The sequence below is a fragment of the Staurois parvus genome, unplaced genomic scaffold (genome assembly GCF_062004578.1).
Source record: "Staurois parvus isolate SC_StPar_1 unplaced genomic scaffold, SC_StPar_1.0 ptg000544l, whole genome shotgun sequence".
Taxonomy (NCBI): Eukaryota; Metazoa; Chordata; class Amphibia; order Anura; family Ranidae; genus Staurois; species Staurois parvus.
Genome location: NW_028318340.1, coordinates 4,865,889 through 4,884,001, shown reverse-complemented (window position 1 = coordinate 4,884,001; position 18,113 = coordinate 4,865,889). Strand labels below are relative to the sequence as shown.

General features: G+C 43.2%; 1 protein-coding gene across 2 annotated transcripts in view; it reads right to left on the bottom strand.

Moving 5' to 3' along the window:
- DCLK1 (doublecortin like kinase 1) overlaps positions 1-18,113 on the bottom strand; it is a 474,120-nt gene that overhangs the window by 126,016 nt on the left and 329,991 nt on the right. For both annotated transcript variants that reach the window (XM_089690856.1, XM_089690855.1), the window contains exon 7: positions 15,358-15,442. In XM_089690856.1, the coding sequence (XP_089546982.1) occupies positions 15,358-15,442 (85 nt within the window). The remainder of the gene's footprint in view (positions 1-15,357; positions 15,443-18,113) is intronic.

Sequence of the window (18,113 nt, the reverse complement as noted above, 5' to 3'; positions counted from 1 at the left end):
GGTCCCTGTACGGCCTCCCATTGCTGCTGTCTCCATCGCCACACTCTGCTGCCATGTGCCACTTTCAGGTCTCTTCACACTGCTGGTGTGTTAAATTTTTTGACATAGGGTGCAGGCAGATTACGGGCCTCACATAGCTGCTGCCAGGCCCCTAATCTGCCATGGGCCCCTATATACCGCCTCCTCATGCTGCTGCCAAGTCCAGAGTCTGTCATGGGTCCCTGTAAGGCCTCCCATTGCTGCTGTCTCCATCGCCACACTCTGCTGCCATGTGCCACTTTCAGGTCTCTTCACACTGCTGGTGTGTTTAATTTTTTGACATAGGGTGCAGGCAGATTACGGGCCTCACATAGCTGCTGCCAGGCCCCTAATCTGCCATGGGCCCCTATATACCGCCTCCTCATGCTGCTGCCAAGTCTAGAGTCTGTCATGGGTCCCTGTACGGCCTCCCATTGCTGCTGTCTCCATCGCCACACTCTGCTGCCATGTGCCACTTTCAGGTCTCTTCACACTGCTGGTGTGTTAAATTTTTTGACATAGGGTGCAGGCAGATTACGGGCCTCACATAGCTGCTGCCAGGCCCCTAATCTGCCATGGGCCCCTATATACCGCCTCCTCATGCTGCTGCCAAGTCCAGAGTCTGTCATGGGTCCCTGTAAGGCCTCCCATTGCTGCTGTCTCCATCGCCACACTCTGCTGCCATGTGCCACTTTCAGGTCTCTTCACACTGCTGGTGTGTTTAATTTTTTGACATAGGGTGCAGGCAGATTACGGGCCTCACATAGCTGCTGCCAGGCCCCTAATCTGCCATGGGCCCCTATATACCGCCTCCTCATGCTGCTGCCAAGTCTAGAGTCTGTCATGGGTCCCTGTACGGCCTCCCATTGCTGCTGTCTCCATCGCCACACTCTGCTGCCATGTGCCACTTTCAGGTCTCTTCACACTGCTGGTGTGTTTAATTTTTTGACATAGGGTGCAGGCAGATTACGGGCCTCACATAGCTGCTGCCAGGCCCCTAATCTGCCATGGGCCCCTATATACCGCCTCCTCATGCTGCTGCCAAGTCTAGAGTCTGTCATGGGTCCCTGTACGGCCTCCCATTGCTGCTGTCTCCATCGCCACACTCTGCTGCCATGTGCCACTTTCAGGTCTCTTCACACTGCTGGTGTGTTAAATTTTTTGACATAGGGTGCAGGCAGATTACGGGCCTCACATAGCTGCTGCCAGGCCCCTAATCTGCCATGGGCCCCTATATACCGCCTCCTCATGCTGCTGCCAAGTCCAGAGTCTGTCATGGGTCCCTGTACGGCCTCCCATTGCTGCTGTCTCCATCGCCACACTCTGCTGCCATGTGCCACTTTCAGGTCTCTTCACACTGCTGGTGTGTTAAATTTTTTGACATAGGGTGCAGGCAGATTACGGGCCTCACATAGCTGCTGCCAGGCCCCTAATCTGCCATGGGCCCCTATATACCGCCTCCTCATGCTGCTGCCAAGTCTAGAGTCTGTCATGGGTCCCTGTACGGCCTCCCATTGCTGCTGTCTCCATCGCCACACTCTGCTGCCATGTGCCACTTTCAGGTCTCTTCACACTGCTGGTGTGTTAAATTTTTTGACATAGGGTGCAGGCAGATTACGGGCCTCACATAGCTGCTGCCAGGCCCCTAATCTGCCATGGGCCCCTATATACCGCCTCCTCATGCTGCTGCCAAGTCCAGAGTCTGTCATGGGTCCCTGTACGGCCTCCCATTGCTGCTGTCTCCATCGCCACACTCTGCTGCCATGTGCCACTTTCAGGTCTCTTCACACTGCTGGTGTGTTAAATTTTTTGACATAGGGTGCAGGCAGATTACGGGCCTCACATAGCTGCTGCCAGGCCCCTAATCTGCCATGGGCCCCTATATACCGCCTCCTCATGCTGCTGCCAAGTCTAGAGTCTGTCATGGGTCCCTGTACGGCCTCCCATTGCTGCTGTCTCCATCGCCACACTCTGCTGCCATGTGCCACTTTCAGGTCTCTTCACACTGCTGGTGTGTTAAATTTTTTGACATAGGGTGCAGGCAGATTACGGGCCTCACATAGCTGCTGCCAGGCCCCTAATCTGCCATGGGCCCCTATATACCGCCTCCTCATGCTGCTGCCAAGTCCAGAGTCTGTCATGGGTCCCTGTATGGCCTCCCATTGCTGCTGTCTCCATCGCCACACTCTGCTGCCATGTGCCACTTTCAGGTCTCTTCACACTGCTGGTGTGTTAAATTTTTTGACATAGGGTGCAGGCAGATTACGGGCCTCACATAGCTGCTGCCAGGCCCCTAATCTGCCATGGGCCCCTATATACCGCCTCCTCATGCTGCTGCCAAGTCTAGAGTCTCTCATGGGTCCCTGTACGGCCTCCCATTGCTGCTGTCTCCATCGCCACACTCTGCTGCCATGTGCCACTTTCAGGTCTCTTCACACTGCTGGTGTGTTAAATTTTTTGACATAGGGTGCAGGCAGATTACGGGCCTCACATAGCTGCTGCCAGGCCCCTAATCTGCCATGGGCCCCTATATACCGCCTCCTCATGCTGCTGCCAAGTCCAGAGTCTGTCATGGGTCCCTGTATGGCCTCCCATTGCTGCTGTCTCCATCGCCACACTCTGCTGCCATGTGCCACTTTCAGGTCTCTTCACACTGCTGGTGTGTTTAATTTTTTGACATAGGGTGCAGGCAGATTACGGGCCCCACATAGCTGCTGCCAGGCCCCTAATCTGCCATGGGCCCCTATATACCGCCTCCTCATGCTGCTGCCAAGTCTAGAGTCTGTCATGGGTCCCTGTACGGCCTCCCATTGCTGCTGTCTCCATCGCCACACTCTGCTGCCATGTGCCACTTTCAGGTCTCTTCACACTGCTGGTGTGTTAAATTTTTTGACATAGGGTGCAGGCAGATTACGGGCCTCACATAGCTGCTGCCAGGCCCCTAATCTGCCATGGGCCCCTATATACCGCCTCCTCATGCTGCTGCCAAGTCCAGAGTCTGTCATGGGTCCCTGTATGGCCTCCCATTGCTGCTGTCTCCATCGCCACACTCTGCTGCCATGTGCCACTTTCAGGTCTCTTCACACTGCTGGTGTGTTAAATTTTTTGACATAGGGTGCAGGCAGATTACGGGCCTCACATAGCTGCTGCCAGGCCCCTAATCTGCCATGGGCCCCTATATACCGCCTCCTCATGCTGCTGCCAAGTCTAGAGTCTCTCATGGGTCCCTGTACGGCCTCCCATTGCTGCTGTCTCCATCGCCACACTCTGCTGCCATGTGCCACTTTCAGGTCTCTTCACACTGCTGGTGTGTTAAATTTTTTGACATAGGGTGCAGGCAGATTACGGGCCTCACATAGCTGCTGCCAGACATGTAATCTGCCATGGGCCCCCGTACCGACTCCTCATGCTGTGACGTTGCAACAAGGTGTAATTCAACCCTACATATGTTAGACCGCCTTTACGAACAGCTAAAGGCCATCACAGATTTCCTGATGTTAAAAGCGGATAAAGGTACTCCCTGTGTAACTTAGATGTCAGCCATTGTCAGCTCATGTGTGACACCTGCGCTTGCTCAGGCCCTTTGAGGAGGCCACGCTATTCGTGAGTCGGCAGGACTATGGGATGAATGAGGTCAAATCGGCCATGGGCCCCCGTACCGCCTGTTCACGCTGATGCTGGTCCCACAGTGTGACCTGGGTCCCTGTACGGCCTCCCATTGCTTCCACTCTGCCATGTGCCACTTTGAAATCTCCTCACACTCCTGCGGTTGTCCATTTTGTCATAGGTTGCTGGCAGATTACAGGCCTTCCATAGGTGCCACCAAGCCCCATATCGGCCATGGGCCCCCGTACCGCCTGGTCACGCTGCTGCTGGGCCCATAGTGTGACCTGGGTCCCTGTACCGCCTCCCATTGCTCCCACTCTGCCATGTGCCACTTTCAGGTCTCCTCACGCTCCTGCTGGTTTCCATTTTGTCATAGGTTGCTGTATGGCCTCCCATTGCTGCTGCCTCCACCGCCACACTGTGGCTCCAAACACTGGTTTTGGCCCCGTGACTGGCCAAAGGAGTGAAGTGTGCAGTGATTCTAAGATCGACGGCACTCATCTGCATGTCATACTGACAGACAGTATTATTTCTCTTCCCCAGCAGACTCCAAGGGCATTTAAATTAAAGGTACAGTGTTCTGCACTAATATTAAGTCTCTCTGAAGCCTAGAAACACCCTTTTTTAAGTTAAATTCACAGCGAATTTATTCGACTCGAATCGAATATTGTCCACGAATTCGCCGAATCAGTCGAATCGAATTTTTCATTTCTTCGCTCATCTCTAGTTATAAGCGTACCACAATGATGTATAAAAAGCACACATAAACTATATATCAGCAAATGTAATACGTGCTCATAATGGTAAACATGCACCAAAGTGGGTGATAAATCCTATAACAGCTAAATAAATGCGTGATGAATAATCAATAGTCCTAAAAGAATATATATGGCTTGATAGGTGGACCTTGCTGGTGAGCAAAAAAGTGAAGAATATCAATCCTCTCAGGATAGTTCATATGTGAACAATAGTGCTCAACTTAAATGGAAAAACATGCATGTGATAAAAACGCATGTGATAAAAATGCATGAGCAATCCGGTGATCGTGTGCACACATGCCTCCTGTGGCTGAATTGCCCCCTCACCTTAGATCAGTGACCCAATGGGCCCTTATGCCTTTAAGACCACAATAGGATCTTTATCCAAGGATTGATGCCTCTGCCCCGTTCTTATGGACTCTTCAATGGACCCCTCACTGGTGGATAGGTATACAGGACCCTCTGAATACTGCTTGTCACTGGGGAGGTCACTCATCATAACCATGATGAGTGAAAAGAAAAACTTCCATAGTGCAGTATTTCTGATACAACTCAATTTTAATGTAGATAAAAAATGTTCACTCACAAAAGTAGAAAATCCGCTTCACATAAACGCTCGACACATGCCTGGATACACTGCATGGGTCCTGGCTTGTTCTGGGTGTATAAAGATGGCCGTCGCACAGGATGTGCAAAACTGCAGGCCAAACCGGAAGCTGCGTCACAGCATATCTACGCGTTACGTCACTGTGTCTTGTGACTTCATCTGGATCCTGTCAGAGGAATCAATCCTTGGATAAAGATCCTATTGTGGTCTTAAAGGCATAAGGGCCCATTGGGTCACTGATCTAAGGTGAGGGGGCAATTCAGCCACAAGAGGCGTGTGGACACGATCACCAGATTGCTCATGTTTTTTTATCACATGCGATTTTATCACATGCATGTTTTTCCATTTAAGTTGAGCACTATTGTTCACATATGAACTATCCTGAGAGGATTGATATTCTTCACTTTTTTGATCACCAGCAAGGTCCACCTATCAAGCCATATATATTCTTTTAGGACTATTGATTATTCATCACGCATTTATTTAGCTGTTATAGGATTTATCACCCACTTGGTTGCATGTTTACCATTATGAGCACGTGTTACATTTGCTGATATATAGTTTATGTGTGCTTTTTATATATCATTGTGGTACTGCCTACTTTCCTTCTCACCTCCTGTGTATGCGGAGACCAATAATTCCTTCTAAGTGATATAGATCTCATGTTATTAGCTAGGTGGTGAGAGTGAGCTTTTGTTCTGTTGTATTTATTGTTTTCTAACCTGAGCTGGGGAATGCCTAGAGGCTCTGTTTTGTAATGTTTCTTTTTGCACAATATTTCAATAAAGAGAATTAAAAAAAAAAAAAAGCTCTGCTTTCAGATGGGAGTATCTGTACATTATAAAACATATACTTCCTCATATTTTCAATGTAACTTCCTTTAACAGACCAAGCTGTCCAGCAAAAGTGGCAGTTGAAGGGTTGAGGCAAACACTGAGAGGGGTCCTTACAATGGTCAGCTTATATTTATCCCAAACAGAGAAAAATACTATTTCTGTAATAAATTAAACGTAATAACTAGAGTTAGTCTAGAATATATCTACAGTATATAAACATACTAGTCTAGCTGACATTATATACTAGTATATCTGCAGTATATAAACATACTAGTCTAGCTGACATTATATACTAGTATATCTGCAGTATATAAACATACTAGTCTAGCTGACATTATATACTAGTATATCTGCAGTATATAAACATACTAGTCTAGCTGACATTATATACTAGTATATCTGCAGTATATAAACATACTAGTCTATCTGACATTACCCTCTTCCAGCAGTGCTGTTGTCAAAGGGTGGACTCCTCCATCGATAAAGAAGCCACCCAAAGACAGGAAGTATGTTAATGGCTGGATCACATGGTAAAAGATAAGGAAAAACAGGATGAAAAAATAAACTAATGCAACCAACACACCTTAGGACTGGTAAGCTGTAGTATATCATACTTTTGATTTTGGATTTAGATATGCTTTAAAGAAAACAATATATATTTTATACCATCTTTACTATTAACATAACATCTAATATAGGGTGCATCTACTGTATAACACCGTTAATATTGAGCAATATTTTCAGATTTCCTAAAAAAAATAAGGCAAACCAGGAGCTGTATGCTTTCAGACCGTGTCTCTTTAATTAATATCTGTACATAAAGTGGAGAGAGAACACATACGACTGGGAGGAGCCTGGTCATGGCGGCTGTGGGGAGTGAGCGGTGCTAGCCTTCGACTAGGTACCGCTCCCCGACCTCCCTGGTGACCCTAAGGAGCCGACTCACCGGAGTCTGGAGGGCCGAGAAGTGCAGTCCTGAGAGCCGGAGATGGGAGGCAGACGGGGGTCGCAGCGACGGACCAGCCTCTCCGGTCCTTGGTGAGAGGAAGGACCCGGACGGCTGGAGAGCGGAGTGACGTGGCGGGGGTGTGTGACCGGCCGCGGAGGCTCTCTGGGAGAGGAGAAAGCCGGCCGGCCGCCTGAACTGACGGCGAGACGCCGGCTGCAGTCGCTGGCTCTCTGCTGCCCTCAACCCCCCCGGCTGATTACTGTTCATGGTCCCCGGCTGCTGTGTGCAACCCCCGGTCTATTGCTGCCTGGGGCCCCCGGCCAGCTGACTCTACGATTCTGGGTCAGGGAGCCCGGGAGCGCCAGGAGACCCACCCTGCATCCCTGGGACGAAGCCCAGAGGCAAAAGGAAAAAAAATAAAAGGGAAAGAAACCGAGGTGCAGAGTTGGAGGCCCGGAGGAATCCCCCCCCCAGGACAGAGCTGTTGTGGAGACCTTCCGACCAAACTTGGAGTCACCATCTGGGGAAGAGAAGGGTGAGTGAGACCTGCTGGGGGCCTATTCTATTGTATTGTGTAGTGGATTCTTGAGTGACAGTGGGGAACAAGGGGCTAAGGAGAAGAGGAGAGGATTCCCTGAGTTTAGAAGAGAAGAGATCCATGTTCCCCTAGGAGAGCACAAGTAAACTCAGTAAACCTGTCTGGATTACAATCCAAAGAGGAGAGATATAACCCCATCTAGAGAATATAGAAGACAAAAGATTTTATTGAGGATATGAAGAATAAAGGTCCTAAGGGAGCAGGGCTTAAAGGGTCTCAATCAGGCACGATAAAGAAATTTACATCACATGGAAACATTACGCCAGAAAGGGCCCAAGGCGCAAGCGCCAAAGGGGAAATGGACATTAGCTCAGGAAACAGCCCGAGACTATCAATGGGTATGAACAGCAGTTGTAGCCAACAAATAGCGGATGGCCTGGGTCAAAAAGAACTTGATGGTGAACTACAAATACCGAATAAGAAGGAGATGATAGAAATGTTCCAAAGTTTGGAGAAAACGATAAAACATGAAATGACAGTAATTCGGAACGATTTAGGGCATCTGCTAACGAGAATGGAAGAAACAGAGGAGAAAGCCAAAACCCAGGCCCAAACCATAGATAAGCTAAGGAAAAAAATAACCCTTTTGGAGAAAACCCAGAAAAAACTGTTCTACAGGATGGAAATTCGAGAAAATAAAGAAAGAAGGTCTAACCTTAGGGTGAGAGGAATTCCAGAGGCAGCAAAAGGGGAAACATTACATGAACTAGTTAAAAAAATCTTAAACTCCATAAGAGACAGACCTGAAATAGAAGTGATTGAACTGGATGGAGTTTTCAGAATAGGAAAGTTCAAACAAGATACTGAGAGGGAAAGACCGAGGGATATAGTTGTACAGTTCCAGAACTTTGGGGTCAAAAATGAGATTTGGAAGAAGATCAAGGGAAGAACGTTAATCAAATATGGAGATTTGACTGTTCAAATTTTTGCGGATTTAACACCAGAGACTCTGTGGAGAAGGAGATCCCTGAGACCCCTGTTAGAGCAAATGAGAAAACAGAACGTGCAATATAGATGGGGCACTTCAGCATCTTTAATTGGCTGGAAGAGTGGGGTGACAGCATACCTGAGATTCCCGGAGGAACTGAGAGATTTTTGTGATAGACTGGGCCTGCATAGAATGGAGATAACTGGGTGGGAAGAAGAAGAAGAAAAAGGAGACTCGGATGATGCGGGAGGGGAGGATTGGCGGCAGGTCGGGGGGAAGGGGAGAGAGGCTCAGGGACTGGGGAGAGGGGGAGGGAGAAGTGAACAGGAGAAAATACTTTTTTTTTTTTTTTTTTTTTTTTTTTTTTTTTTTCTCTCTCTCTTGTTCCCTTGCCCCCCCTAGTAATCCCCCTTTTTTGAGGTGGAAGTCCCTCTGGAGGATCCGGTTGAGTTGGGGAGAGAAGGGGGTACTGGGGAGGTCGGAGGAAAGGTGAGCCGTCCATGGGCGGAGTCTACGCCCAATATTTTAAATCAACTGTGGAAATAGTTCCACAAATGATTTGTAGGCAGTTTATAAGCCTAAAAATGGGTAGGGGAAAAGTAAGAGAGGGGGGGCGGGGGTGGGGGGGGGGAGGGGGGGGAGGGGGAGTGGGGCTAATATTCTGCAAATCATTCGGTCCTAATAGGAGGAGGCGAACTAGAAGAGAGATAAAAAAAAACCAAGAAGGATGGAAGAAATACAGTTTATAACATATAATGTGAATGGGTTGAACTGCCCTGGGAAAAGATTTAAGTTGTTTAAAGAGTTACATCACAGGGCAACGTCAGTGGTATTTTTGCAGGAGACACATTTTGAGATAGAATCTAATGTGAAATTAAAATCTAAATATTATCCTACATGGTATTACGCTGACTCTCCAATTAAAAGAGCAAAGGGGGTGGCAATAGGATTGGCAAAAAATATGAGATTTGAGTTGGAAGATAGAAGGACTGACCCGGAAGGGAGATTCCTGTTTTTGAAAGGTAAATTACAGGGAATTGAATGCACACTAGCCAATATATATTGCCCCAACAAGAAACCTGAGATCTTTCTGAAGGGTTTGCTAAAAAAATTGATAGATTTTAAAAAAGGGCGTTTGATAATAGCAGGAGATTTGAATCTCTGTATGGACCCACAAATGGATGCAACCTCCCTTGTGCGGAGAGAAGGGGGTAGGTCTCTGAGAGCTTTGAGGAAGGCGATCCACGAGTACCAACTGGTGGACACCTGGAGAATAATGCATATGAAGGACAGAGACTATACCTTCTTCTCTAAGGCACATGAGATATACTCGAGATTGGATTACATTCTAATAGATCATCAACTCATTGAAATGCTGGTTAAAATAGAAATAGAGATAAGAACTTTTTCGGACCATGCCCCAGTCGTAATGAAAATAGGATGGGGAAAAAGGTGGACGGGAGGTTTAGGATGGAGGTTGAATGAGGCTCTTCTCTTGGATGAGGATATTGTGCAGAAGATCAGAGAAGAGATTAAGGTATATTTCCGGGAGAATGAAACAGAGGAAGTATCGACAGCTACAGTATGGGAAAGTCATAAGGTATATATAAGAGGAATCCTGATTGCGATGGGAGCAAGGAAGAAAAAAGAAAGAACAGAGAGGGTTAGTGGACTCTTAAAGGAAATCCTGGAATTGGAGCAGATACACAAGAAAAAAATAACAATAGAAACAAGACAGAAGTTAAGGGATAAAAAAGATGAATTAGAGAGACTGATGGAAGAGGAGAGGAGAAGAGTATATAATAAAGTATTAAGTGAAAGATATAGATGGGGTGATAGACCAGGAAAATACTTAATGAGAGCCCTGAATAAGAAGAAGAACAGGAATTATATAGAAAAGATAAAAAGCCCTAAGGGGGAGATGGTCCACTCAACTAAAGAAATTATTAAAGTATTCACGGAGTATTATAGAAAGTTGTATAATATCAGTCACCAAGGATCACCAAAAGAAATGCGGGAAGGTATCAATGAAAAAAGGAGGACATATTTAAAAAATGCGGGATTGCCAAAGCTTAGCGAAACACAACTGAACTCCTTGGATGCAGAAATCTCTCAGGAAGAAATAGAAGCAGCAATAAGAAGTACAGGGGGAGGGAAAAGCCCAGGCCCGGATGGTTATACAGTTAAGTACTATAAAAAATTTAGTGAAGTACTGTTACCAAAGTTAAAGAAATACATGAATGACTTGGGAGGTGGGATGGAGGGGAGGAGGGAATCCCTTCAGGCCCATGTAGTTCTCATCCATAAGGAGGGAAAAGATCCCTCTCAGTGCTCTAGCTACAGACCAATTTCATTATTAAACACTGATACTAAGTTGTACGCAAAGGTCCTAGCAAACAGGCTGAAAGATCTAATGCCCGAATGGATTCATGGAGACCAGGTGGGCTTTGTTCAGGGGAGAGAGGGTAGAGATAATGGCTTGAGAACTCTGATGCTTGTCCAGAAGAGTAAAAAAGGGAAAGCCCCGGTAGTGCTTTTGTCAATTGATGCCGAAAAGGCGTTTGATAGAGTGGACTGGGGCTTTATGATGGATAACTTGGAAGTGTTGGGGATCGGAGAGAGAATGCGCGAATGGATAGGTAAACTATATAAGGAGCCCACTGCAATCATCACGGTAAACGGGGAAAGATCGGAATCCATTGGGATGTCCAATGGAACAAGGCAAGGATGCCCATTGTCCCCCTTGCTGTATGTATTGACATTGGAACCCCTGCTATCAATAATAAGGAATAGTGGAGCGGTAAGGGGAATCCAGATAGAAAATATAGAACATAAAGTAGCGGCCTTTGCGGACGACCTACTGTTTTATGTAGGCAACCCCCGAATAACACTACCAAATATTATGAAGATCCTGAAGGAATACGGTGAATTATCTAATCTAAAAATTAACCCAACAAAAACTGAGATTTTGAACATTAATATACCAAAGAGCGAAAAAGAAAAGCTACAAAAAGAATTCCCCTTTATTTGGAGAGAAAACGATATAAAATACCTAGGAATAAAACTTGCTACCTCATATAAAAAACTGTATAGATTAAATTATATCTCTCTGATAAATGAGATTAAGGACGAACTAAAAAGATTAGAAGGAGGAAATCCATCATGGTTAGGACGTATGAACCTAATTAAAATGGTAATTATACCTAAAATACTCTATAGATTTCAAATGATCCCGATCAAACTCCCAGAGGCGTTTTTTAAGATAATGAGAAAAATGTTAACAAGATTTATATGGAGGAATAAAAAACCAAGAGTATCATATGAAACACTAAGTAGGACTAAAGAGAAAGGGGGGATGGGACTACCTGATGTCAAGAGATATTACAAAGCAGTAATGTTAGCAAGAATTTATGACTGGACTTTTAATCACAAGAGGAAAATTTGGGTAAAAATGGAAAATGATCTGAGTGGAATTAATTTGAGTAAGATGATATGGGTTCCAGCACATTATAGAGGAATTAAAGAGGACACAAGCACTTACACCTTAACTGTCTTAAGGATATGGGATAACTTACATAAACACATGAAATGGGAATTCAACTCTATACTAATGCCTCTTGCAAACACGGAGTTTTTCCCCCCAGGAAAAGATGAGATATCAGGGAGATGGTTTAAAAAGGAAGATATCCAATTGAGAGACATATTGATAGAGGGGGAATTGAGAACACTTAAAGAATTAAAAGAGAAGGGAGGAGATATGTTTATTAAAATAGATGAATGGAAATATCATCAATTAAAATGTTTTATAGGAGCTCTCCCAAAACCCTTGAGATTAAAAAAGGAGTGGAATATGTTTGAAAGGTTATTAGAAATACGTAGAGATGGGAAACACGGTGTTACAAAAATGTATAGAATACTTACAGAACTAGACACAGACACAAAGTTAATTTTTATAACAAATTGGGAAAGAGATATGGGGGTGGGGATAGATGAAGAGCAACAGAATAAGATATTTAGATTAGTTCACGAGAATGTTAGTATGAGAGACGTTGAGATTAACTATAAATGTCTGACACGATGGCATATTACACCGAGCACTGAGCACAGGATGAGGGGGGAGAATTCAAAAATGTGTTGGAGAGGATGTGGGGAAGAGGGCACGGTGTTTCACATATGGTGGCAATGTCCAAAAATTCAGGTTTTCTGGAAGACAATAGTCAAATAAATAGAAATAATAACTGGAAATGACATAGGATTAGACCCATCCATGTGTCTCCTACATAGTGTAGAGACAACAGTAAATAAATATAAAGAATCAGGAGTATGGTACTACCTAAGTGCAGCAAAAGGGTTGATCCCCAAATTTTGGTGGAAGACAGAGGTACCAACGGAGGAGGATTGGATCAATAGGGTAAACCAGATTAGCAGAATGGAAAAATCTTATCATATGCAGGAAGACAGGATGAAAATATACTATTCACGATGGGAAAAATGGGAAAAATCGGGATTAAAAGAGAAATATAGAAAACTCTAAACTAGGAAGCTATTCAAAGTTGTTGGGCCTAGAGAGACGGAAGATTTTGCAGAGGGGAGGGAGGGGGGGAAATGGTGGGTTGGGAGGGAAGGGAAATAAAAGAGGTAAATAGAAGGGACAAAGTAGAAATGTACTGATATTTATAAGTATTGTGTCTCCTCTTATGGAAATTTTGTAATAATGTGAAAAATTAATAAATATTTAAATTAAAAAAAAAAAAAAAAAAGTGGAGAGAGAAAAAGGAGTGGTGCAGGGCACTCCTTTGATTAAGCTGTGTGTATAATCAGTGCTTGAGCTATTCAGCTTTGTAGACAGGCTTTTTATTAGCAAAATGGTCAAGGCTAGCCTGGGATAATGAGTGTAGAGCTCCTGGAACTCTACCTGCTGGGTGAATATAGGTAAATATTAAATAATCATATATAATAATCATATACTATATTCCATGTTTACCTTACCAAAAGAAAACAAAAACTATTTTTAAACATTATTGACCAGAACATAACTATGGAAAAAACACTTCAAATTCCCATTTGATGGGAAGAATCTTCCCATCACCTACATTGTTACAGCCCTAGAGCTGACCGACATATAGTCTTTTTATTATTCTAGATACATAAATGCAATGTTGCCACATGTTCAATCTACATTGAAAACTCATAGGGAAGCCTATCCCGCTTCCACCTAACAACTGAACTTTTAATCCTTCCATCAGCTCACCCCTTCAAGCTAGGTTCAAACCTATGCAGGTTGCGTTAAGCCACTTCTGCATTGCATTTTGCGATGCGTTTTTGACAAGTTTTTGCTGCGTTTTGTGTTTTTTTTCTTCTTGTTGCTAGGCAGATTTAACAAAAGACATCAAAAACGTGGCAAAAACGCAATGCATCCTTTTCTGCAGCGTTTCCATTGAAGTCTATAGAACCAAAAATGCAACTTTTTGAATAAAAAAAAGTCCTGGACCCTTTCCAAAAACACACCAGGTGAAAACATGGAGTTGTGAACATGTCCCATAGGAAATCATGTTAAATGGACTGTACTGTATTTCTGCAAAATGCAAAACGTTGCAGAAAAGGCTTAGGTGTGAACCTAGAGTAACAGTTATTACCTTTTGTACGACCTGCCCCAGCCTATTACACTTTTATCCCTCTTGTATTGTATTATAACTTTATAATTGTAATATACAGTATTTGTTTTGAAGCACTACTCATAGTGCCTCTCCCATTTATTAAAGAAGAACAAGAGTGCAGCACAAACAGCTCTGGATTATCATACATTAGAGCTTTTCTTATACTCTACAGCAAAGACTGAGCCAGACATATATGCTATTTAGCCACTAGAGGGGGAAAAGCCTTTAGTTTTTGAAAAACGGTACAAGAGCATGTGATTACTGTACCCATTTGTAACAAGTGAAAGTGCTAAGCCCAGACAAAGGGATCATAGAACTATATTTAGCATATTTCCATAAAGACTGCAAGACTGCGTGCAACGCTGAAGTGAAACTGTGGCATAAAAATGTTATATTATTACATTTATTATGTTGTTGTTATTATTATATAGGATTTATATAGAGCCAACAGTTTACGCAACACTTTACCATATAAAGGGAGACAATACAGCAACAATACAAATCAATACAAGATGGTTAGGAGGGCCCTGCTCTTGGGAGCTTACAATCTAATAAGGAGGGGTTGGTGGAAAAGGTAATAACTGTGGGGGATGAACTGATGGGAGAAATAAAAGATTCGGTTATTAGCTGAAGATAGGATAGGCTTCCCTAGAGAAGAGATGAGTTTTCATTATTATCATTATTAATATTTTATGTTATTATATTATATTAATTTTATTCATAACTTGCAATGTCTTTAGCCTTCTCTTTCATGTATATATATATATATATATATATATATATATATATAGAGAGAGAGAGAGAGAGAGAGAGGGGGGGGGAGAGAGAGAGAGAGAGAGAGAGCAAGTTAGTAACATGTCTGCTTCCCTTACTGACTCATCTGCCTAGCACAGAGAAGATTCCTTGATTGGTTTGTTAGTAACCGTCCCTACCCGCGCGTCCATTCGCAGCCTCGGTTGTCAATCACCGGGTCCCGGCCGGTGATTCCCAGCCGGCACCCGGCAATCGCCGAGCATTACCACTGGGGGAGAGACCTGTGTAGAAAATTAAAAAAGACACATAATAAATATAACATTGCGCATTTTACACATACCCTGCCCCTCACCGAGTCTTACGAAAGCAACGCCTTTGGGAATATTATATCACCTTTGAGCTCTTTTATTGTGGACTATTTAACCCATTTGTGAACACTGCCATCATACGTTTGTCCGGATTACATTTAGCGCTGCAGTTATCCTATATATATGTCTCTTGAAGGTTTTATGGTTTCCTTTACTGTGCACAGCTGCTTTTATGAATTTGTAGTTTGAGCGCTCGCTGAGTTCTTTTACCTTTTTATATCAATCTGTGTATCACAACATCAGTCCACTCTTATACACAACGGTATTTCACATGTTTACCTTCTGTTAAGATGTCACTTTCATCCATGGAACTGCACACTTTGGTGGATGCTAATGAGGTAGAGGAGCCACTGTGCTGGGAGCCCTGGAAATGATAAAAATATAAGTGTATTTATTATGAATCAGAGCTGTATGCGTAAAATGTGTTGGAGATTCTATCTGCTTGCAATACCCTGATTTGTATGGAATAAAAACATTTGTATTAAGAGCTTGGAATGCTGCCAACCTGACATTTGTTTGGTCCGTATTTATTATGAAGCTATCTACCCTTGATAATGTATTTTGTGCTGTTGAGTTTTGGCCCAAAAAAGGTAATTTCTTGCATGATGGGATTTTTTTCCTCCATAAACACTGTAATTACCGTTGAATGGATTTAATTACAGAGGATTCAAAGTGTACTCTCTGGTGGGGAATTTTACATACTGTAGGATTAGAGGAATGAGTTCACATTGGGCTTTTTCGTGATTTATGAAAAACAAAAATGGTGGAATAAATGAAAAGTTAAAGGATAAGTTCACCTTTGGGGACAAGGTTCCCGTTTTTAGGGTGGAAGATGTAACATGTTTACATAGCTTCAGCCGCCACCCACCACCCTCCTCCCTCTGACATATAATGCGGGGAGAAGTTTCCCTGTACTATCTGATATCAGATTTCAAAACAGCGTGGACGTGCGGACCTCTGCCCACACGGCCGCGTCACTCATTCACAGAGTTCTGTAAATGGGTGCCTACAAGTCCCGGCAGCCTTGGCAGCTGTCAGCTTGTAGTTTTTAACCAATTCAATACCATGCAATTTTACACCTTCCTGCCCAGGCCATTTTTCAGGTTTCAGCACTCTCACACTTTGAATGACAATTGCGCGGTCATACAACATTGTACCCAAACTAAAATGTTATCATTTTCTTCACACAACTAGAGCTTTCTTTTGGTGGTATTTAATCACCACCGGGGGTTTTTATTTTTTGCTAAATTAACAAAAAAGACCGAAAATTTTGAAAAAAAAACACGTTTTGCTTTGTTTCTGTTATAAAAGTTTGCAAATAAATATTTGTTCTTCATAAATTTAGGCCGAGATGTATTCTGCTACATGTCTTTGGTGAAAATAACCCAAATTAGGATGTATTTTTTAGTTTGTAGGAAAGTTATAGAGTTCACAAACTATGGTATATATCTGAATATTGATCAGTCCTGAAGTACTGACAGCCAATCTAATTTCTTGACCTCCAAGAATGTCAGAACAGTACAGATATCCCCAAATGACCCCTTTTTGCAAAGTAGACAGTCCGACATACTTCATAAGAGGCATGGGGAGTTTTTTGAAGTTGTATTTTGTTGTCATAATTTTTCGGAAAATGAAAAAATAAAAAAAATGATTTTCACAATTTTTTTTTTACATACTGTCACCAGTGCAGTACAGCATCATCATATAACTGGCATGGCGGTGATCAGGGACACTGACTGGTGACAGTGTAAAAAAAACAAAAAAAAATTTATTTTAAATTTTTTATTAAATTTTTTTTCTTTTTTTTAAGATTTTTTTTTCAGATTTCACTATGTCCAAAGTAGTACAATGTTACCATAGTAACATTGTACTACTTTGGGGAAGTGATCAGTATTTTTTTTTTTACACAATTTGCTTATAGCAAAGAATTACTTTGCTATAAGCAAGCATTTACCTGAATGACATTGATTCATTCAGGGTTTTTTTTTTGTGCTTAGCTGTGATTTGGCCACAGCTAATCACATGATATGTGCAGGTGATTAGCTGTGACCATTCACAGCTAGACACTAGTATACAATGGATGGCATGAATGAAGCCATCCATTGTAGACAACTGTCATGTGACCTGCTGTGATTGGTCACAGCAGGTCACATGGTACCGGCAACGGGGGCCGGTACTCAGATCTGTCATCGGCCATGTCCGAGGTACACGGCCGGTGACAGATCGCGCCGCTGCGAACTGCACATGTGCGGGAGGACGCCATATTGCGGCCTCCCGGAAAGGTAATGCATTTTTGCGGATGCCATTTGGCCATAGGCCAGGCGTCAAATGGTTAATGAACTACCACTGTGCCGTGGAACGCCATGATAGTTCATTGAAGCTATATCCCGTACGGCAAGCAGATATTCTGACAGGTCTGCAGGAGACCTGCATGGCATCAGCGATCTACTGATTACTGGTGCAATGCTTTCCAGGCTCCTGCAGACAAAAATAATAAATGGACATTTTTTTTACCTTCAAAAAAATATGCATTTAATATATTTGTCAAAAAGGTGAACTTATTCTTTAAGATGTTTCCCATTTCAACCAATCAGATGCCAGCTGTTATTTACTATTGTAGGGTAGTGGATGAATGTCAAATGATTACTTGTGAACATGTCTCTGTTTGTTAGCTCTGGTAATGCTTTCATCGCTAGAAGTACCAAGTACACTGTATACCTGCCTTGATCTACTTCTTTATATCATTATGTTTAATGCCAACTTTAAGTGAAACTATAAAAAGAAATATTTGATGACAAAAATAAAAAAACATACCCAGTTAAAGTAAGTAAATGACTATAATGATGTAGTGTTAAAGCTCCAGGGGGCTCATTAGCACCATTCCTTTTATCTTAGTTGTTATGTTAGCTGATTAATTTTCATTTTGGTGAGTAAGATGATGCAGCTCTGAACACCCAATAATATCTGTTACACTAAGATCAGGAATATGCAATATGCTTTATACAAATGTATCTTATGTAAGAACTGTCTAACAA